Source organism: Sminthopsis crassicaudata, chromosome 4, assembly GCF_048593235.1.
Source record: "Sminthopsis crassicaudata isolate SCR6 chromosome 4, ASM4859323v1, whole genome shotgun sequence".
In the NCBI taxonomy this organism is placed as follows: Eukaryota; Metazoa; Chordata; class Mammalia; order Dasyuromorphia; family Dasyuridae; genus Sminthopsis; species Sminthopsis crassicaudata.
In genome coordinates, this window is record NC_133620.1 from 392,362,881 (window position 1) to 392,387,303 (window position 24,423).

General features: G+C 32.2%; 1 protein-coding gene across 1 annotated transcript in view; it reads left to right on the top strand.

The window, feature by feature from the left end:
• FMN2 (formin 2) overlaps window positions 1-24,423 on the top strand; it is a 460,904-nt gene that overhangs the window by 243,335 nt on the left and 193,146 nt on the right. Inside the window, exon 9 of the mRNA XM_074262500.1 lies at window positions 2,452-2,513. Coding sequence (XP_074118601.1) covers window positions 2,452-2,513 — 62 coding nt within the window. The remainder of the gene's footprint in view (window positions 1-2,451; window positions 2,514-24,423) is intronic.

Below are 24,423 nucleotides of genomic sequence, written 5' to 3' on the forward strand. Positions count from 1 at the left end.
CTATATGCATTCCATATATGTTCCCAGGGTCCATAAGATAATGTTGTATTTGTGTTTTTAAAACTTTTTGGGGGGTTAGAAGAATAGTGTATGATATAGGGCAGAGGCATCAAATGCTAGTATCTCTCCATAGTGCAGTTCTAACCAAATTAACTGGGAAATATTTAACAAAATAAATTAAAAGATAATAGATAACAGGTAACATTAATTTTCAGTTTTTCTTAGTCAACATGCAACTGAAAAGAATCATTATGTATAATTTAGTGTCACCATATCTATTTGAGTTGGGCAGCATTGATATTGAGGATACATAAAGAATACTCATGATTTTTTCTAGGAAAACTTTAATTTCAAACAAGTTTTCCCCTTGGCACAAAGCTTACATTTGGATTAGTTTTACTCTGTTTTCTACCAATTATGTTATTTAAACTATTACAGATAAATTGAAATACTAGGACTGTTTATAAATAAGGTGGAAAGTAAAAGGGCAGGAACTTGCCAAACTCTCCCTTAAAACTGCTCCAAATTCTTTTTGATAATGATTTCCAAAACAAATTTTAGAGCATCAAAACATCCTAAAAGACAGAGTAGAACATTATGCAGCTGAAGACAACTTAGAAGGTCCACAAAAAAGATCTGTGCAATCAGGGTAGGAGCCTAGGGCACAGTCCCACTGCAGAAAGCACCAGTACAGCCCTGGTCCTCACCCCAATCACAGCAACAGCCCCAGCCCCAGAACCCACTCCAGCACTAGCACTAGCCTCAGCACCAATTAAGCAGGACTCTATTGCTCCAGCATACTAGATTTTACAGCTATAGTGAGAAAGGGACACTCCTAACAGTTCCAGTACAGAAAAGAATTCTTGTAGTCATGTCTCTTTAGAAGGATCTTGGAAACCATCTTGGTACAATACACCCTTCACCCTGGAAATAGAACCCTACTTTATCAAACAATTAAAAGCTGAGTACTAATCTAGAAAAATGAGCAAACAAAATAGTTTCTAGCCATAGAAAGTTACTATGGTGACAATGAAGATTAAAACACACACTCAGAAGAAGATAATAAAGTCAAAGTTTTCAAGAAAAATAAGTATTGGACTAGGGCCATGGAAGAGCTCAAAAGGGATTTTGAAAGTCAAGTAAGAGAGATAAAGTTAAAAAAAAAAAAACAAAAAAACAGGAAAATAATTGAGAGTGGTGCAAAAGGAAGTAGAAAAAGGTAAAGAGGAGAAAGATGGCTTATAAAGCAAAATTGGTCAAATGGGAAAGAAAGTACAAAAGCTCACTGAGGAAAATAATTCCTTAAAAATTAGAATTGAGCAAATGGAAGTTAAATCAAAATACATTAAAGCAATGTCAAAAATTAAATAGGAAAATTGTGAAATATCTCATTGGAAAAACAACTGATCTAGAAAATAGTTCTGGAGAGATAATTTTAAAATATATTGCTTTACCTGAAAGTTATGATAAAAAAGAACCTATACATCATCTTTCAAAAGATTATAAAAAAATTAATGATATTCTAGTGTCAGAAGGCCAAGCAGAAATTGAAAGAATCCAGCAATCACCTCCTGAAAGAGATCCTAAAATGAATCCCCTAAGGAATATTGTAGCCAAATTCTGGAACTCCCTGTCAAGGAGAAAATATTGCAAGCATTCAAAAAGAAACAATTCATTATAAGGGGAGCTACAATCAGGATAACATAAGATTTAGTAGCGTCTATATTAAAGGACTGAGGAGCTTGGAATATGATATTCTGGAGAGCAGTGGAGCTTGTATTACACCAAGAATGACCTACCCAGCAAAACTAAGTATAATCTTTCAGAGGAAAAGGTGAATGTTCAATAAAATAGAGAATTTTTAAGTACTTGTGTTGAAAAGTCCAAAGCTTAATGGAAATTTTGATTTTCAAATACCAAATTCTGGAGAACCATAAGGAGATACTCAGGGAAGTGGTATCATAAGGGACTTAAAAAAGATTTATCTTTTTGCATTCCTATATGGGACAGTGATACTTTTAGCTCATTAGAACTTTCTCATTATTATGGGAGGTGGAAGGATAAATATAGATTAGATATAGATATAGATATAGGCAAAAGACATGGGTATGAGTTGAATATGAAGGGATATATAAAAATGATGAATTAATGGATGATAGAAATATGTTTTTGGGAAAAAAGGGAAAGGGAGAAGTGGAATGGTGTAAATTATCTGCCATAAAAAAGATTTTTTTTAATAATCATGATATCTATATCTATAAGAATATTGACTTTTGTTTTTTAGGCCCAGAACTGGTGGGATCATTTGAACTAAAATTTCAAAGTTGGTAGTTACAGATTTTTGAAGCCATTTGTTCTGTATAGTTGAATGGTCAAGCTACTTTTAATAATTAGCTCATTATCATCATGATCACTAACTATTACTTATTTTTTCTGCCTTTTTTTAAACAGCTGTTGTGAATTTGGATAACTCTGTGGTTGACCTGGAGACCCTTCAAGCCCTGTATGAAAATGTGAGTAGTAGAAAGAAGTGTGAATACACAGACACAGACACTCAGACACACAGACACACATAGAAACACAGTCTCTTTCTTTTTCTCTTCCCACTGTCTTCTTCCTTCTCTCTCTTTCTCTATTTGTTTCTCTCTTCATCTATCCCAATCTTTTTATATAGATTGATTCTCTCTCTCTCTCTCTCTCTCTCTCTCTCTCTCTCTCTCTCTCTCTCTCTCTGTATATATATATATACACACACATACATGGAATATATATAGTGTGTGTATATACAATAGAAAAGTGAGCAAATATGCAAATGTAACATTTCTTAAATATATGTATATATTAATCTCTATTTTTAAAATGTAGTTTGCCTCCCTGTTTAAAATTTAAAGGTAGAATGAATAGGGAAACCTCTGAAGTCCCCCACATCCCCCATCCCTCTTCCTGTTGCCAAGCAACTACAAGACCACTTAAGAACTGGTCTAGGAGCAGGGAAATAACTTATCAACCTGATAAAAAAAGTAAGTCTCACTGAGTAGGAGGGAATCAAAGACAAAAAGGAACAGCAACCACCAGTCTTCCCAGCAATCAGGTTGCAGCAAGGTTCCTAGCCAGGGGCAATCCACCAGTGAGACCTAACTTTCCTGCAAGCCAGTAGACTCTTAGGCAAGTGAGAATTTTGTGCAAGGCAGCAAGGTACAGAGCCCAAGTCAAGCACAAGCCATTAAGAGGTTCCATCAATAGCCAAAAAACTAGAACTCCAGCCAAAAGCCTCCAATAGGGCAGAGAGGACCCCATTTCATTTCCATAGCAACCTAGCAACAAAGCCATACCTTTGGGGCACATCAGCAACAAGATCCCTCTTCCAAGGCCAGTCACCAGAATAACTCTATTACTATAGCACCCCAAAAGCAAAGTACCGCACTCAGGAGAGTCCAAAAGAAAGACCTCATTCCCAGTAGAAGACATAAGGGAAGCCTACCCTCCTGAGAAGGCAAACCTGATAAGCTTAGAAATTCATTAAAAATTAACAATAAGACCTAGATCCCTAGCACAAAAAGCTTGGGGCATTGTAGAACTAGAGCTTAACACCTAAAACACCAAGTTGAAAAAAAAAATGAACAAAAAAGCTTGTTTATAAAATGTTGCTATGGTGATAGGCTAGGATCAAGAAATAAATTTAAAAGAGACAATAAGATCAAAATAGCTAAAACTGTAATCTCAAAGAAAAATATAATTAAATATGAAGCTCAAAAAGGATTCCTTGCAAAGCTTTAAAAGGACTATGAAAAGAAAATTACAGAAGTAGGACAAAAATTGGGAGAAGAAATAGGAGTAATATAAGAGAATAAGAAAAAAAAAAAAAAGAAAAGTTAATGGCATATGGAAGGATACGCAAAAATTTACTGAGTTAAGTTATTCCCTAAAAAAACTAGAAATGGCCAAATGGAAAAGGAAGTACAACAGCTCCCTGAAGAAAATAATTTCTTAAAAATTAGAATTGAACAAGTGAAACTAATGATTCTATAAAACATCAAGATAAAACATTCTATTACTGGAACTCTGTCTTCACAGAAATCAGCCAGAGTCAGGATCACCAAAAGTCTTTATTCTTAGTCTTTTATGGTCAAGATCAGGGGATTAGATCTAGCAATCTCCACACACACCTTCCTCTCTCAACCGCCAAGAGAGAGAGTGTCTTAATTTCCTCTTCCTCCTCCTACTCCCCCCACACACGTCACTTCCCCCTCTTTGTCCCACCAATCAAGTCAGCACAGAACAGCTAGGGAGAGTCAACCTTCAAACAAGTTAATAGACCGTCCAATTGGCAATTAATCTCAAGTGCTCCATTATCCAAGTGCATTTGCTCAGGTCTAGCCCTTTACATTCTATAAATGATCAAACAAAATCAAAAAAAATATAAAAAAGGAAGGAAATCATAATTTTCCATTGGAAAAAAAAAACTTACTTAGAAAATAAATCCAGTTGAGATAATATAAGAATTATTCTTTATTATAGCTTTTTATTTACAAGATATATGCGTGGGCAATTTTCAGCACTGACAATTGCAAAACCATTTGTTCCAACTTTTCCCCTCCTTCTCCCAACCCCTTCTCCCAGATTGCAGGTTGACTAAATCATGTTAAATATGTTAAAGTATAAGTTAAATAGAGGGATTGGGAATTCTATATAGTGGTTCATAGTCATTTCCCAAAGTTCTTTCACTGGGTGTAGCTGGTTTAATTAATTACTGCTCTATTGGAGTTGATTTGGTTCATCTCACTGTTGAAGAGGACCATCATAATTGATCATCATATAATATTGTTGTTGAAGTATATAATGATCTTCTGGTCTTGCTCATTTCACTAAGCATCATGCTCAGTATCTCCAAGCTTTCCTGAAATCATCCTGCTGGTCATTTCTTACAGACCAATAATATTCCATAATATTAATATATCACAATTTATTCAGCCATTCTCCAATTGATGGGCATCCACTCAGTTTCCAGTTTCTGGCCACTACAAAGAGGGCTGCCACAAACATTCTTGCACATACAGATCCCTTTCCCTTCTTTAAAATCTCTTTGGGATAACAGCCCAGTAATAACACTGCTGGATCAAAGGGTATGCATAAGTTGATAACTTTTTGAGCATAGTTCCAAATTGTTCTCCAGAATGGCTGGATGTATTCACAATTCCACTAACAATGTATCAGTGTCCCAGTTTTCCCACATCCCCTCCAACATTCTGCATAATCTTTCCCTGTCATTCTAGCCAATCTGACAGGTGTGTAGTGGTATCTCAGAGTTGCCTTAATTTGCATTTCTCTGATTAATAATGATTGGAGCATTTTTCATATGGCTAGAAATAGTTTCAATTTCATCATCTGAAAATTGTCTGTTCGTATCCTTTGACCATTTATCAATTGGAGAATGGCTTGATTTCTTATAAATTAAAGTCAATTCTCTGTATATTTTGGAGATGAGGCCTTTATCAGAACCTTTAACTATAAAAATGTTTTCCCAATTTGTTACTTCCCTTCTAATCTTGTTTGCATTAGTTTTGTTTGTGCAGAAACTTTTTAATTTGGTGTAATCAAAATGTTCTATTTTGTGATCAATAATGATCTCTAGTTCTCCCTTGGACACAAACTCCTTCCTCCTCCACAAGTCTGAGAGGTAGACTATCCCATCTTCCTCCAATTTATTTATGATTTCGTTCTTTATGCCTAAATCTTGGACCCATTTTGATCTTATCTTAGTATGTGGTGTTAAATGTAGGTCCATGCCTAGTTTCTGCCATACTAATTTCCAGTTTTCCCAGCAGTTTTTGTCAAAAAATGAATTCTTAGCCCAAAAGTTGGGATGTCTGAGTTTATCAAACACTAGATTGCTATTTTTATTCACTATCTTGCCCTGTGAACCTAACCTCTTCCACTGATCAACTAGTCTATTTCTTAGCCAATACCAAATGGTTTTGGTGACTGTTGCTTTATAATATAGTTCTAGATCAGGTACAGCTAGACCACATTCATTTAATTTTTTTTCATTACTTCCCTTGAAATTCTTGACCTTTTGTTGTTCCACATGAATTCTGTTGTTATTTTTTCTAGGTTATTAAAATAGTTTCTTGGGAGTCTGATTGGTATAGCACTAAATAAATAGATTAGTTTAGGGAGTATTGTCATCTTGATTATATTTGCTCAGCCTATCCAAGAGCACTGAATGTCTTTCCAATTATTTAATTCTGACTTTATTTTTGTGGCAAGTGTTTTGTAGTTTTGCTCATATAATTCCTGACTTTTCTTTGGTAGATATATTCCCAAATATTTTATACTATCGACCGTTATTTTGAATGGAATTTCTCTTTCTATCTCTTACTCTTGGATTGTGTTGGTAATGTATAAAAATGCTGAGGATTTATGTGGATTTATTTTGTATCCTGCAACTTTGCTAAAATTCTGAATTATTTCTAATAGCTTTTTAGCAGAGTCTTTGGGATTCTCTAAGTATACCATCATGTCATCTGCAAAGAGTGATAGTTTGACTTCCTCATTTCCTACTCTAATTCCTTGAATCTCTTTCTCGGCTCTTATTGCCGAGGCTAGCATTTCTAGTACTATATTGAATAGTAATGGTGATAGTGGGCAACTTTGTTTCACTCCTGATCTTACAGGGAAAGGTTCTAGTTTATCGCCATTACATATGATGTTTACTGACGGTTTTAAATATATGCTCGTTATTATTTTAAGGAATAGTCCATTTATTCCTATACTCTCAAGCGTTTTTAGTAGGAATGGATGTTGGATTTTATCAAATGCTTTTTCTGCATCTATTGAGATGATCATATGGTTTTTATTAATTTGATTATTAATATGGTCAATTATACTAATAGTTTTCCTAATATTAAACCAGCTCTGCATTCTGGTATAAATCCCACTTGGTCATAGTGTATTATCCTGGGGATGATTTTCTGAAGTCTATTTGCTAATATCTTATTTAAGATTTTAGCATCAATATTCATTAAAGAAATTGGTCTATAATTTTCTTTCTCGGTTTTCGATCTACCTGGTTTAGGTATCAGTACCATGTCTGTGTCATAGAAGGAATTTGGTAGGACTCCTTCAATCCCTATTTTTTCAAATAGTTTACATAGCATTGGAGTTAGTTGTTCTTTAAATGTTTGGTAGAATTCACGTGTAAATCCATCTGGTCCTGGGGACTTTTTCTTAGGAAGTTGGTTAATAGCTTGGTCTATTTCTTTTTCTGAGATGGGACTATTTAGACTACTTACTTCTTCCTCTGTTAATCTGGGCAAGCTATATTTTTGAAGGTATTCTTCCATTTCATTTAAGTTATCGAATTTATTGGCATAAAATTGAGCAAAGTAGCTCCTAACTATTGTTCTAATTTCCTCTTCATTAGTGGTGAGTTCACCCTTTTCATTTTCAAGACTAACAATTTGCTTTTTCTCTTTCCTTTTTTTAATCAGGTTTACTAAGGGTTTGTCTATTTTGTTGGTTTTTTCATAGAACCAACTCTTAGTTTTATTAATTAATTCAATAGTTTTTTTACTTTCAATTTTATTAATCTCACCTTTTATTTTTTGAATTTCAAGTTTTGTGTTTGTCTGGGGGTTTTTAATTTGTTCCTTTTCTAGCAGTTTTAGTTGTAAGCCCAATTCATTGGCCCTCTCTTTCTCTATTTTATGCAAGTAGTCCTGTAGAGATATAAAACTTCCCCTTATTACTGCTTTGGCTGTATCCCACACATTTTGGTATGATGTCTCATTATTGTCATTTTCTTGGGTGAAGTTATTAATTATGTCTATGATTTGCTGTTTTACCCAATAATTCTTTAGTATAAGATTATTTAGTTTCCAATTATTTTTTGGTCTATTTTCCCCTGGCTTTTTATTAAATGTAATTTTGATTGCATTGTGGTCTGAAAAGGATGCATTTACTATTTCTGCCTTACTGCATTTGATTTTGAGGTTTTTATGCCCTAGTATATGGTCAATTTTTGTATAGATTCCATGAAGTGCTGAGAAGAAAGTATACTCCTTTCTGTCTCCATTTAGCTTTTGCCAAAGATCTATCATATCAAACTTTTCTAGTATTCTATTTACCTCTTTGACTTCTTTCTTAGTTATTTTGTGGTTTGATTTATCTAATTGTGAGAGTGCAAGGTTGAGATCTCCCACTATTATAGTTTTGCTATCTATTTCCTCTTGCAGCTCTCTTAATTTCTCTTTTAAGAATTTAGATGCTGCACCACTTGGTGCATATATGTTTAATATTGATACTGCTTCATTATTGATGCTGCCCTTTAGCAGGATATAATGCCCTTCCTTATCTCTTTTAATTAGATCAATTTTTGTTTTTGCTTGATCTGAGATGAGGATGGCTACTCCTGTTTTTTTGGTTTTGCCTGAAGCATAATAGATTCTGCTTCACCCTTTTACTTTTAGTTTGAATGTATCACCCTGTTTCAGGTGTGTTTCCTGTAAACAACATATAGTAGGATTCTGACTTTTAATCCAGTCTGCTAACTGCTTCCTCTTTATGAGGCAGTTTGCCCCATTCACATTTATGGTTAGAAGGACTAATTCTATATTGCTTGCCATCCTATTAACCCCTGCTTATGCTTTTCCCCTTTCCTTCCCTCTTACCCTCCTACCCAGTATTAAACTGGTGAACACCACTTGCTTTTCACAGTCCTCCCTTTTTAGGATCCCTCCCCCACCTTAAAGATCCTCCCCTTATTTTACCCCTTTTCCTCGAAATTTCTGTATTCCCTTCCCCTTAGCTTACTCCTTCCCTTTCACTTTTCAATGAAGTGGAAGAAGTTTCACCATAAATCGAATATGTCTATTGATACACACTATGTTCATCTCCCTCCTTTCTTTCTCTCAGATATAATAGATTACCTTTGCCTCTTCAAGAGATGTAGTACCACCACTTTATACTTTTTTATGATATAATTTCTTTTCCACCTCTAGTTTCTAAGACAAATTGTACATATGTTCTTTACATATTTTTTGGCAGAAGTATAGTTCTCAAGATTTCTTTTTACCTTTTTAGAAATCTCTTGAGTTCTGTATTTGAAAATCAAACATTTTATGCAGATCTGTTTTTTTCATGAAAAATAGATGGAATTCATTTATTTCGTTAAATGTCCATCTTCTTCCCTGGAAAACGATGCTCATTCTTGCTGGGTAAGTTATTCTTGGCTGCATACCAAGTTCCTTAGCCTTTCAGGATATCATGTTCCAGGCCCTTCGTTCTTTTAATGTGGACACTGCTAGATCCTGGGTTATCCTTATTGTGGATCCTCCATATCTGAATTGCTTTTTTCTAGCAGCTTCCAATATCTTTTCCTTTGTCTGATGGTTCTTGAACTTGGCCACTATATTTCTTGGCGTTTTCATTTCAGGGTCCCTTTCAGTAGGTGATCGTTGAATTTTTTCAATGTCTATTTTACCCTCTGTTTCCAGAACGTCTGGGCAGTTCTCTTTGACAATTTACTCGAAAATGGTGTCCAAGCTCTTTTTTTCCTCATATTTTTCATGGAGTCCGATTATTCTCAAATTGTCTCTCCTATATCTGTTTTCCAGGTCTGTTGTCTTTCTAGTAAGGTACTTGACATTCTTTTCAATTGTTTCATTTCTCTGGTTTTGCTTGACTACCTCTTGGTTTCTCCTTGAGTCATTGATTTTTACTTGTTCAAGTCTAATTTTCAATGATGTATTTTCTTCACTCACTTTTTTTATATCTCTTTATAATTGTCCAATTGAGTTTTTATCTTCTATGGAATTTTTTTTCCATTTTATCCATTTTATTTTTTAGAGAGCTGTTTTCTTTTTCCAGCTCACTAATCCTGTTTTCCTTGGAGTTGTTTATCTTTTCCAGCTCACTAATCTTGTTTCTCAATGATTTGATTTTTTTATCCACTCTGTCTTTAAATGCATGGGATGACGTCTCCAGGCTCTCTTGCCAAGCTTCCCATTTCTCCTCTAGCTCTCTTGTGAGAGCCTTTTTGATTTCCTCTATGAGATTCTTTTGTATTGAGAAGCAGCTCATATCCCCCTTAGGGGATTCCTCTGGGGACAATCTGTCTTTAATCTTCTCAGTGTTTGAAGTCTGCTCTCTCTCCATACAGAAGCTGTCAATGGTTAGAGCCCTTTTGAATTTTTTGTTCATTTTGTCAGAGTAGGAATCTAAGAAAACAAATTGACAAGAGAAACAATTGGTCTGTTTTTTGGGGGATAGGGCTGGATGGTATTAATGGGCTTCCTCTACAGACTGGGGGGGGAGGGCAGCAGTGAGGCACTAACAGGACAGCAATGGCTGCACTGAGTCTGTGCTCTGAGGCTCTGAGAATGCGCTGAGTCAGGTGGGGGTTGGGGGTAGCTGGGTTCTGAGAGACACTAGCTTTCTGGGGTTTTAATCTTCACCTCTTGTGTTTACACCCTCTCTGCTGCTCCTTGCTTGCTGCCAAGATGAAGTATCCACACTGGGGTAAAAGTCTTTTCCCAGAAACGGAAGAGATCGCACCCCTCCCCACTCTGGCCTGGATTGTGTGAGCTGCCTGTCTTGCTCTGGCTTGCCTGCCCTCAGTCTGTGCCCAGTTTGATTGACCATCCCCCGAGCAAACACAGACCTTTTCTGTTAAATTTCAAGCATTCTTCTCTTGATGATTATTTGTGGATTTCTTTCTTGGTCAAGCATTAACTCTGAGGCTTGTCATGAAGTAAGTTCTGAGAGAAAACAAGGAGCTCAAGCAGCTGTCTGCCTCCACACAGCCATCTTGGCCAGAAGTCTGATCTGTACAAAAACTTTTCAACTTGATATAATCAAATTTTTCTATTTTGTGATCAATAATGATTTCTATTTTTTCTTTGATCATAAATTTATCCTTCTTCCACAGGTCTGAGAGGTAAACTATCCTATGTTCTTATAATTTATTTATATTCTCATTCTTTATGCCTAGGTCATGAACCCATTTTGACCTTATCTTGGTGTATGGTGTTAAGTGTGGGTCAATGCCTAGTTTCTGCCATACTAATTTCCAATTTTCCCAGCAATTTTTGTCAAACAGTGAGTTCTTAATACAAGAATTATTGAACTACCTTAGAACCATGATAAAAAAAAAAAAAAAGAAAGAAAAAGGAGGGGAGAAAAAGGGGTGGGAAGCTTGGACAACATCTGATATATTAGAACCAAAAGGCAAAATGAAAATTGAAAAAAAAAAAAAAAAAAAAAATATATATATATATATATATATATATATATATATATATATACTCATCACCACCAAAAAGAGATCCTAAAATAAAAAACTCCCAGGAACATTGTAGCCAAATTCTAGAATTCACAGATCAAAGAGAAAAAATTTAAAGTTTCCAAAAAGAAAAAATTCAAATATTGTGGAGTTACAGTTAGGATTACACAAGATTTAAAAGCTTTCACCTTAAAGAATTGGAGTTCTCACTTCCAGTTGATCAATGATGGACAGAAATAACTACACCCAGAGAAGGAACACTGGGAAGTGAATGTAAATTGTTAGCACTACTGTCTCTCTACCCAGGTTACTTATACCTTTGAAATTTAATACTTAATGTGCAACAAGAAAATGGTATTTACACACATATATTGTATCTAGGTTATATTGTAACATATGTAAAATATATGGGATTGCCTGTCATCAAGGGGAGGGAGTAGAGGGAGGGAGGGGATAATTTGGAAAAATGAATACAAGGGATAATATTATAAAAAAAATTACTCATGCATATATACTGTGAAAAAAATTATAAATAAAAAAATAGATAAATAAATCTCACCAAATCCCTGCCAAAAAAAAAGAATTGGAGTTCTTAGAATATGATATACTGGAAGATAAAGGAGTTAGCATTACAATCAAGAATCACTTATGCAGCAAAATTGAATATAATCTTTCAGGGGCAAAATAGATATTTAATGAAATAGAGGACTTCCAAACATTTCTAATTAAAAAATCAGAGCTGAATAAAACAAAATGGCTTCCAAAATAAACATAAACATGAAAAAATTTTTAAAAAGAAACAAGAGAAACAAAAAAAGAAGAAATTGAAAATTGAACTGTTTATATTTTTGTATGATAAGATATTTGTAACTCTTAACAATTTCATTACCATAAGAACAAATAGAAGGAACATACATAGAGAGAAGGTGTGGATTTTAGGTAACTGATAGGATGATACCTTCCTCAAAAAATAAAGGGGTGAGAAAGAATATTGCATGGAAAGAAAGAGAGGAGAGATTGAATAGGGTAAATGATCCCACATAAAAGAGGCAATAAAGAACTATTATAATTAAGGAGAAGATGGGGATAGGTGAGGGCAAAATTTAAACCTTACTTTCATGAAAGCTGGCTCAATGTGGGGCTAACATACACACACAATTGGATATAGAAATCTTACTCTATAAGCCAGTAAAAAGGGATAGGGATAATAGGTGAGGTGGGGGGAGGATATGGACTGATAAAAAGAAGGGCATATTGGGGCAGACAGTAATCAGAAGTAAAATATTTGTGAGGAGACATAGGGTGGGGGAGAAGAGGAGCCAAACAAGTGAAAAATAGCATAGGGAAATACACAGTTAGAAATCATAACTACAAATGTGAATGGAATGAACTCGCCCATAAAATAGAAGTAAATAACAGAATAGATTAAAAATCAGAATCCTATATTTTGTTTTCAAAGAACACATTTGAAACAGAGAGATACTCATAGGGTAAAGGTAAGAGGACATAGCAGAATTTTTTATGCTTCAGCTGAAACAAAGAAAGCAAGTATAATAATCATGATCTCAGATAAAGACAAAGAAAAAGACACTTAAATAAAGAGATAAAGAAAGAAGCTAAATGACATCATAGACAATAGTGTGTACCAAATGATATAGCATCTAAATTTTAAAGTAAAATTACCCATGCATATATCTGGCAAATAAAAACTATTAAATAAAAAAAAAGAAATATTAGCTATAGCAATAAGAGAAAAAGGAATTAAAGGAATTAGAATAGTCAATGAGGAAACAAAACTATCACTCTTTGAAGATGACATGATGGTATACTTAGAGTCAATTGAGAATCTACTTGAAATTATTAACAATTTTAGCAAATTTATAAAATACAAAACAAACCCACACAAATCCTTGGCATTTCTATATATTACCAACAAAGTGCAACAGCAAGAAATTGATAAAGAAATTAAATATCAAATAACTTTAAACAATATAAAATACTTGGTAGTGTATCTGCCAAGTTGAGCCTAGGAACAATATGAATAAAACTAGAAATTACTTTTCACATAAATAAAGTCAGACCTAAACAATCAGAAAATATTAATTGCTCATGCATTTGCCAAGCCATGATGATAAAAAATGACTATTCTTCCTGAATAAATTTAATTATTCAGTGCTTTGTCAATAAAACTATCAAAAATTATTTTATAGAACTAGAAAATGCAATAACAAAATTCATCTTAAAGAACAAAAATTCAAGAATATCAAGAGAATCAGTAAAAAATGCAAAAGAAAGTGATCTAACCCTAACAACTATCAAATTGTGTTATAAAGCAGTAATTATCAAAATAGTTTGGTGCTGACTGAGAAGAAGAATGATGGATCAGGGGAATAGAGTAAGTACATTATAGTACATGACTACAGTAATCTTGTATATGATAAACTCACAGGTTCAAGCTTTTCAAACAAAAATTAATTATTAGATAAAAACTGGTAAAACTGGAAAGCAATATCACAAAACTCAATATTGACTAGCATCCATATACGCCAAATTTAAGTCAAAATAGGTCCATGATTTATACACAAAACGTGATAGCATAAACAAATTAAGAGAGTATCAAATAGGTTATCTGTCAGACTTATGGATAAAGGAAGAATTAAGATATAGAGAGCATTACAAAATGTAAAATATATAATTTTGATTTTCAAAACTATCTGTAGTCATATTTTTAAAATGCTCCAAATTACTGTTGATTAGAGAAATGCGAATTAAAGCACAATTGTGATATATAGAGCTATCAGATTAGCTAAAATGACAAAAAAAAAAAAAAAAAGGAAAATGTTGGATGTTGGAGGGAATGTGGGAAAACTGGTTCAATAATGCATTTTTGTGGAGTTGAAAACTGATCAAATCATTCTGCAGAGAACTTTGCACAAAGGATTATAAGGCTATATGTACCCTTTCATACAGCAAAACCACTGCTAGATCTATATCCCAAAACCATTCAAAAAAAGGAGAAGGACCTATTTGCACAAAAATATTTATAGCAGCTCTTTTTGTGGTGCCTAAAAATTGGAAATCCAAGGGAGGTCTATCAATTTAGAAATGGCTAAACAAGTTGTTGTATATGATAATGTTGGAATTTTATTGTGCTATAAGAAATGATAAGCAGGGCTACTTCAGAAAAAAAAAAAAACCTGCAAATACTTACATGAACTGGAAGTGACATGGAAGTGAACAGTACCAAGAGAATGTTGTGCACAGGTATAGCAATATTGTTCAGTGAAAAACTGTGAATACTTAGCTATTCTCAGCAACATAATGATCCAAGACAATCCCAAAGGACTTACGATAAAGCATACTATCTGTCTCCAGAAAAATAACTGACATTTATTGAATATTCAAATATATTCATTTTGCTTTTTTCCTTCATTTTCTTCTTTTCTTCTTGCATAAAATAACTAATATGGAAATGCTGTACATAATTGCTCATATGCAACCTATATCTGATTATTTACCATTTCAGCCAGGAGAAAGGAGAGGGAGATAAGAATTTAAATTAAAATGTTTTAAAAATTGAAAAAAATTAGAACATTTCTGAGATAGAAATTTAGAGTTACTTCCTTTAAAGATCATTAATACAATAGGCTGTGTAATAGATTTAAAGATTAGAGTATTCTCATGAATAGATACTTTCTATTCTAGCTTGTTCTCAGATTCATTAGTACACAAAAGACTCTCATAAGTACCCATCAGTAGAAAATTTATGATCATGATGCAGTAACTTGTGATTACTATTAATATAGAAGTATCATTCTCCCATTCCTAACACACTCTCTATTTCATCCTTCTACTTAAACCTCTATACTCTTCAGGAATAGTTCCTGAGCCATTTCAGCATGGACTTTCAGCTTGAACATTCTTAATTATGAATCTGTGGATAGGCAACCGAAATCTTGATTTGATAGGCAGAGAATAGTTTCTCTTAGACTGTCTATTCCCTTGATGATTGCTTAATTATACAAAAATATCCTTAATACCCACAATATTTCCTAACAGTGGGAATATATGACCCATGTAGCAGAGAACTTTGATATTATGCAAAAGATACCACATGGTATCTAGACTACTGTTAAACATTTAATAGATCCTCAGTGAATAAAGGTTGAATAATTAATAATGATAAAAATTACTCACATTTATACTTATAATGTTTTTGTTAAAAACATATGGAATTAGTATAATTATACTCATTTTATGAATTGATGAAACTGAAACCTGATGAGATTTTGAATCACCCAAGATCATCTATTTCTCAATTAAGAACCCCTACTTCAATAAATTTACTTATTCAATGACAAAACAATCAAACAGAGCATTGTTAATAATAATGAAATTTATCTGCAATGACAAAATATCAACAATCTAAAAGAAAAATCATTTTTAAAATGAAAAAGCAGAAACCCAGCATTCTATAAAACATTCTCACAAAGTCATAATCATCGAAGTAAATTGTTACTGGTAAAGAAATAGAGAGGTGAATCTGTCAAATATATTAGTTATATAGAACACAGAAGCATATGAAATATGTAACCTAATGTTCAATAAACACAGATCTCTGATTTTCTGTGTTAAGAATTCTTTTTTGTGATGAAATATGGGAGATATAAAAGTCTTCAATGTACAGTTTAAGTCAGAAATAAGATCGGTATTTACTCAAAAGAAATACTTGACATAAAAGATTATGATAAGCACATATTGGAAGAAGACATAAAATAGGATAGAGTGATTTTTAGTGACTTTTGCATACTTCAAGGATGCTAAGATTTTAATGTCAGGACATGAAGCATTTTGAGGACTACTGAATAGGTGATTTACATTTAATTTTGACTGTCTACATTCAGTCTTCAAAATCAGTGTATTCTGGCCAGCTAGACCAGAGGCTGGACTTATTCCCCAGCTGTTGTTCATTTTCTCCAAAAGTGCTAGAATAAGTGCCAAAAATTCTTTCCTAAGTATATCTGGCATTTACTGAGGACCTAGGATCTCCAGACATCTTACTCACAAGGTCTTCTCAGAGTCTAAAACATCCCTTCCTAGAATGATACTCAATTACTTCTGATCAAGAAAAGAAACACAAAACATAAATGATAACCAGAAGCCCAGCAATAAGCTTTCTGAGCTGAACTTATCTTCTTCAGATGCCACGTGGAAGCAGTTGACATGATGTCAAAATGGCATGAGGCCAGAAAGGCACCCACTCTGTCCTGTTATCTCTAGTGAAAGGCTCAAAAAGTCTTCAGAGATTGCTTATGTAAAGAAGAGCAGTTGTTTTTGGGTTGTTCCCTTTGAAAGATCTATTGAGTTAGAAACTTCCTGTCCACTAGTCAGTAAAGGTTTATGATATTTGGGGGTACCCAAATCCTAAGCTAGTACACATTGTCAGCCAGAAACAGGCAAAAAAGATTCTTCATATGCCCTGTTACTCATCAACATTAACTGGAAGAAATGACAAATCCAGGTTTTCAAAGTCCAAGATTCTTTTCATGCTGCTACACTGAACTAAATGCATTTGGATTAAGCATGAAATTAGATTAGACCATCAGTCATTGGAGGGACTTGAGGAAAGTGTGTTCATGCCTCATTACAAACATATTACTACTACTGGGAAAGTAATAAAAGCACGCAGATTATAAGAACAATGACTGTACAACACATATATCCACTTGGAAATAAATAATTGAGTTCCAAATGAGGCACATTATCATTTCATTACCCATTAATACAAGAAGAGAAGAATGGAGATGTTCTGCTTTTCCTTTTCCCCTGTCTTTTTGGTGTGACATGGAAAGAAATATAAATATAGAATCAACCTTGTCACTGAAAAATATTTTACAAGTTTATCTTTGTAATAAGTTAATAGTCATTGGTGCAGTCTTTAAATATTAAGAGAAGCATATTTATTCATGATAAGTATTTAGCAATTTTCTTCATCTGATTATTTTTTCTCCATATAGCTTTTCTTTTTCTAAAAATGTTTAGTGGTGATTTAATATATCATACTTATATTTATTTTTCTTTCCTTCACACTTACCCACAATTGAAAAGGAAAAACAAAAATAAGACTAAATATTATTAAGAAATATGCATAGTGAAATAAAATAAAACTCACTAAGGTCCAAAAAAGAGTTCTTAAATATTTTAAAGTTGTTTTTTTAATATAGTTATTATTTAGTAAAAGTGTTATGATTCTACTCACCTTGATCTACATCAGTTAATGTTAATCTTTAAAATTATTCTCTTTTTTTTCATCTCTTATGGCATAGTAGCATTCATTTACATTCATAAAGCATAACTTGCTCAGGCATTCCCTTCAATTTTCAGTTCTATGCTACCACAAAAAGAAAGGATTAATTTATTTATGAGTCCTTTTCTTCTTTGATCTCTTTACCATATAAATCTGATAGAGGTATTACTGGATCAAAGGGTATGTACAGGTCTGCCACATTTTAGGTAGAGATACAAATTACAATCCAGGATAATTGGACCAATACAAAATTCCTCTAACATTAAATCTCTAAGTTTCTCCCACCATACATATACACACACCCTCCAAAATTTTCTTTCATTTTCCTCTTTTGCATTTCCATCAATCTGTTAAGGTCTTTTAGTTAATATTTCTCTAATGATAAGCAATATAAAACATTTTAAAAAAAGAAAAATAATATTCCTGTTGATAGTTTGATTTGTTTTTTCCATAAGCTGCATTTTATATTCTTGGACAATTTATCAACTATGGAATGATTCTTATTCCTTAAATAGCTTGGAAAGCAGATATTTATCAGATGCACTTACTACAACATTTTAAAAATTCCTTTTTTTCTTTCTTATTTTATCTGCATATATATGTATGTATACATATATGTAAACATATACATATGATCAGAATTGTCCTTTATCTTCTATGATATCTCTTATTTAGTCATGAACATCACTCATATATTTGAGAAGGCATTTCCTTATTGCTTCTCTAATATATTTATGATAAGACCTTTTATATGTAAATTAAGTATCTATTTGAAACATATATCATGGGAGATATTGGTCTAAACCTAACTTTCTCCCAGAAGTTTGTGTTAAATAGTGAAACTTTACCCCAGTAGTAAGATTATATGTTTTGAAAAAACACAGGGGAACTAAGATAATGTTATGTATCTCCCATATTATAATGATCTACTTTTCTGCTTTTTAACCATTATCAAATCATTTTGCTAGTTACTATTTAGCAATACAATTTAAAATCTTGTATGCTAAGATCACCATTCTTCTTACTTTTCCCATTACACCTTTGAGATGGGTGACATTTGTTCCCAATGAATTTATTTTTCCCTCTTACTCTATAAATAGTCCTTTATTTACTAACTTAGAATAGCACAGAATAAATAAATCATTTTAGATAGTACTATCATTTTCATTAACAACCTTCCGATGAGTAATTAATATGAAAGTTCTTCCCTTTTGCCTACATTTATTTCATTTTGCTTGTCTTATGGCAGTAGCTAGGAGGAGTATCAGACATGTGCATTTTTAATTATCATATCCCATGAGCAATTAACATTTCTTGAATGATTTAATCTTTATTTAGCTAAAATTTTTTGGTAATTATTTTCATATATTTCCTCTGTGTGTCTTACCCGGTATGTTTCCAAATATTTTATACATTCTTTCATTATTTAAAATCCATACTTGATTTTTTGAGGGAATAACACAGAGAAATAATGATGATTTATTGCTATTATATTATATCCTGAAACTTTCCTGAAGTTATTATTTCAATTAATTTTGTTTATCTCTCTGTAAAGATATATTTAAATGATGTTATTTGGAGGGGGAAAAATATGATAATTCTGTTTCCTCTCTTTGCTTATGCTTATTTCCTAAAATTCTTATTCTTGCCTTATTATTTATTATAGTTAGTATTGCTAGCATTACATTAAATAGTAGTGATAATAAAGTATATCTTTTATATTAAAGCAGACTCTAGTTTATATCCATTTCATGTGCTAACCTAACCTCTCTTAGTTATTGATAGGTACTAATATCAAATTAAGGAAATCCCCATTTATTTTTATGTGTTCAAGTATTTCAACAAAAATGACTTTGTATATATTTTTAAAAACCTACATGTCATCTCTTTACTAAGAAAGCATTTAAAGTTTTTGCATCTATATTCTTCAGGGATATTGGACTATAGTTTGTTTTTCTCTCTGTCCTGCTTTATGCATCAAAACAATATTTGTATTATAGAATAAATAGGATTTATTTTCCTATTAATATCATATAATTTATACAATATTAGAATGAATTCTTTCAATATTTGAAAGAATTCATTTACATATCTATCTGGTCTTGTTTTCTCTGTTTTATTTATAGTTTGTTCAATTTATTTTTCTCAGATTGGAAAATTTAAAATCTTTATTTCTTGTTCTGCTAATTAGAATATTTTATAATATTACCACTATTTCCTATTCCATTTAAGACTTTATTTTGTAGTACACTGCACAACATATTTTTAGTAATTTCATTTATATCTTCTTTATAAGTTGTGAGTTCTCATTTTTCATTTTTACTCATGATATGATTTTTCTTCTTTGTATAAATCAAACTTATGAATTGGTTTTCATTAATTTTATCAAGTAAATGTATCATACTTCATTAATTCAATGTGTTTCACCTTTGATTTTTCAGAATGTCTATTTTGGTATTTGGTTTTTTCAATTATTCATTTTCTATATATTTTAATTGCATACTAATTCATTGATATATTCTTTTTCACTTTTTGTCAATGAATGTGTTCAAAGAAAAAAAAGTTACTGAAGGAACTAAATCCCCCAAATTTTCTGTGTGGTTTAGTTATTTTCATTTTTAAAAATAAAATTGTTTTTATGATTTGTACTTTGACCTATCAATCTTTAGTATTGAATTATTTGGTTTTCAATTAGGTTTAACCATTTTTCAAAGGCCATTTATCCAATATAGCTTTTTCCTGAATTATACTTAGTAAAGGTTAAGTTTAATATTTATTCAGTAAACAGTTGACATGGGACAGTTTTGGTTGAGTAGATTATGTGTACCAACATGAGTCTTTCTAGAAAATTATCCCATAGAAACCCCTTTAGAGAATAAATCAAATATACCAAAAGAAAGTCTTAGATCTCACTTAAGAGGAATTCTCCAAGATCTCTACTAGAGTAAGTTGACAAGTAAAGATTGCCAATTCCTCCACATGTTGACTTCTCCCTAGAGTCTTTTTCCCTTAGAAAGCCTGAAGAAATAATGGAATGGTATATATTTTCTTTTGGAAAAGCCAGAAGAAATCCAAATCTCTCATCATGTTTGGCTCATCTTAGGTACTTAATAAATGTTTATAGATTGATTAAATCCACATTTCAATTTAATCACATGATAATTAGTCATCTTTTCAGAGGACTGAAAAGATCAGCAATAAATATTTTTTGAGTGTCTGCAGAACTTTGTAGTCTAGTAGACTCTGTGAGTGATATGCCAAACAGACATATCAAAGTACTATTGGTAAGGGCCCTGTATTCATTTTGACGAAAGAGAACAAAATATACATAAACACACATATAGATATCAATTATATAAAAATATACGCATGGGTAACCATTTCTAAATGCCATCAAGTAAAACATTTTTATCCATAGAATTGAAAACAAAAAAAAATTATGTGCATTTAGAAAGTATTTTTCTCTAGTCATAAGACATGGTTCTCACAAATGATAAATTTGGTGAAATACTAAACAGCATTTGTATTTCAATGCTAAAAATTTAGCTACCACTTATTTTTTAAAAGGCATATTTGTCACATTGTATTTAGTTTCTAAAGTTAAATTGATATGGTGATTATCAGATTTGTCTCCCTTTCTCTTAATATGTATTTTGAAGCATCAAGGTATAATAGATAAGGCAGCAAAACTTGGGTTCTACTCTTGCCTTTGACTTGTATTAGTTGTGTGACGTTGGGCAAAATGTTTAATTCTTTTCATATTCTTAGGCATAGTTTTTTGATTGTAAGTATCAATATAGTTGCTGATCTGGATTGGTAGAGGTGATTTCTTTACAAAGAATTCTGTCCAAAAATGAAATCATTTCTCCATTTCTGCCACCCCCCAAAAAGGAAGAAATAATTCAAATCTGTTTTCCAAATCCCTTATTTCTAAAAGAACATTTTCCTTTTGTTGAAGCTCTGCGGATTTTCTTTCTTCCTTATCTACCTAGTTAACTATAAGAAGTGAGCTTCTTTGAGTCCTTGCTATAGAGGTCTTGTACCTTATTCTTTCTTATGAGGCAAAACAGAAGAAAACAAGTTTATTTTTTATAGCAATATGCAGAACAATCTTTCCATGTTTTCTAGTTACTAATAGTCTGTTTACACACCATTGATAAAATAAGGGGGCATGCTGTATGAATTGTACATCTGTTATGTAGCTTGGCAGTAAGGCTTCCCACTTCCTGTAGATTTTCTCCAAACTCTATAACTATACATTAGCTAGATTAAAACAGGCCACAGCTTTATTCCGGTATGACGTATACATATTTCTATGTATCCAACCAAAAAAATCTTGTTACTCTGTGCCAAAAGTAATTGTAACTCAAAATGTTTCCATTTACTTTCATTCATTATGGGTATTATCACCAGAAAAGAGGTCATACCAACTACCTGCAATTTGGCATGCTTTCCTGCATATGCATGCAACTAAAATAGGGGTATGATAGTTCAGTGCTTGAACCATTTCTCACCAAAGATGATAAATGAGCTTGAAAGGATAGCAAAGCAAGGCCATAAAATTCAAGCTAAGTCATTCCAAAGTATTGGTATTCAAACTGAAACAAACTGAAACCTTGGTATTGGTAAACCTCCATCATTGGCATAACTTTTACTCTACCATGTTCCTTTCTTGCCAGCTCAAAGTAAATTGTAACTTCAGTGTTCTTCTCATCCTCTTTCATCAGTATTATCTGAATTTATCATTCTATGTACAACAGCCTCTCAAATTTCAATGCCTTATATATCCTCATCCTCCATTATTGGAATCTTACCTGTTTCATCCACCAAATAACTGGTAATCTTCTTTTTCATACCATATTTGAATGTAGATAATATTTATAAACTTTGAGTATTTATTTAAACATCTTTTTGAATGTTTTATTTTTAATTATACATAAAATATTTTAATGTTATTTTTTAAAATTTCTTATTAATTTTATATCTTGTAATGCTCCCTTATTTCTTTAATCATAAATTCTTACCTTACCCATAGATCTTACAAGTAAACTCTCCCATGGTCTCCTAATTTACTTATGTCTAAATCATTTATACCCAAATCATGTAGCTATTTTAACCTTTTCTTGCTACTTACAGTATTTATTGATCTGTACCTAGTTTCTGCCAGGTTTCCTGTTTTCCCAACAGTAGTTGTTAAAGAATGAGTTCTTATCCCCAAAGTTTGAAACTTTGAATTTGCCAAACATAGGTAGCTATGGTTATATGCTACTGTGTATTGTTCAATACACAGTTTATGTTATTATTTTATTATATATTAACCAATTATTATTACTATATAATTATTAGTCAATTACATTGTTTTAATGATTATCACTTTACAATTAAGTTTGAGTTCTGCAATTGTTAGACTACCTTCCTTCACCATTTTCCTCTTAATTCCCTTGATATTCTTGACCTTTTGTTCTTCCAGCTGAGTTTTCTTAGAATTTTTTTCTAGCTCTATAAAATATTTTTAAATTTTATTGGTATTAAGATTGAATAAAAAAATAATTGAGGTAGATCTGACTTTATTTGCATGAAAGATGTTCTGTCATTGTGTTCATGTAATTCCTGAGTTTATTATGGCAAATAGACTACATAGTATTTTATATTGTTTTAAATAGAGTTTCACTTTTTTATGTCTTACTGCTATATCTAGAAATGATGCTTTACCTACATTTATTTTATATCCTGTAATTTTTGCTAAAGTTTATTATTTCAATTAGGTTTCTAGTTGATTCTCTAGGATTCCTAATTATACCATCATCTCACTCAATGTTTATGACAGGACCTGGTGGGAAATAAAAGTTTAGTGACTAACTGCTACCATTATTTAACTTTTCTCTTAAACTTTATAGTTTAAAACTTAGAGTTCTTCACAGATTACAGTTTCATTCCTTCAAGTCCTTCATATCTGCCATTATCACTTACATCTGCTAGATATAGTACTAGTTTTAATTATATCTTCTTGTTTTTCTTTATTTTTCTTTTTTGATTTCTATGCAGCATCTGACACTATTGACTTTTTTTGATACTTTCCTTGACTTCCAAGATACCTCTCTCTCCTAGTTCTCCTACTTCTTTAACTGTTCATTCTCTTTCCTTTACTCAATCTGCAGATTGTTTAATGTATACATTTTTTTCCTATGGTGCTGTCTTTGGCTCTTTTTTTCTGCTCTCTACATATTGTTTCTCTCACTATATATACACATAACTTTTATGTACACAACTCCCAAGAGTATCTCTATTATTGTTCTCTCTTCCAAGTTATAACCCACATCTCCAGCAACTTCTTGCCTAAAGATCTAGTTTGAGCATCCCATTTGCCCAGAGGAAAACATGGCATGCTCAAACTAGATCTTTAGTTGAGAATTGTGCTGTCTTGAAATTAAGAAAAACAGAATTCTGCCATCATAAAATTCTATGCACTCAGTATTTTTAAAAATGAGATAATTTAAGTCTTGATGATCAAGTGATAGAGGGAGAATTACTAGAAATTATCTTTTCAAAAGATTTTTTTAATTAACTAAGCCCTGTGAAGCCATTGCCAAAAACAAATCCCCCCAAATCCTTATAAATCAAGGGTTTGCATGTGATCTTCTCACATAAATGCTAAATCAAAAAAATATTTTTATTTACTTTTCAATTTTTACATTTCATATTTTTGAAACTTCATAACTGTGTAAGTTTATCTTTGATTTCCCCACATTCTGACACTTCTACTCTTAGAATCTTGACATTTGAAGTTAGAAATCCCTTTGAAAAGTCCAAGAGATAATTGAAGGAAGGAAGGAAG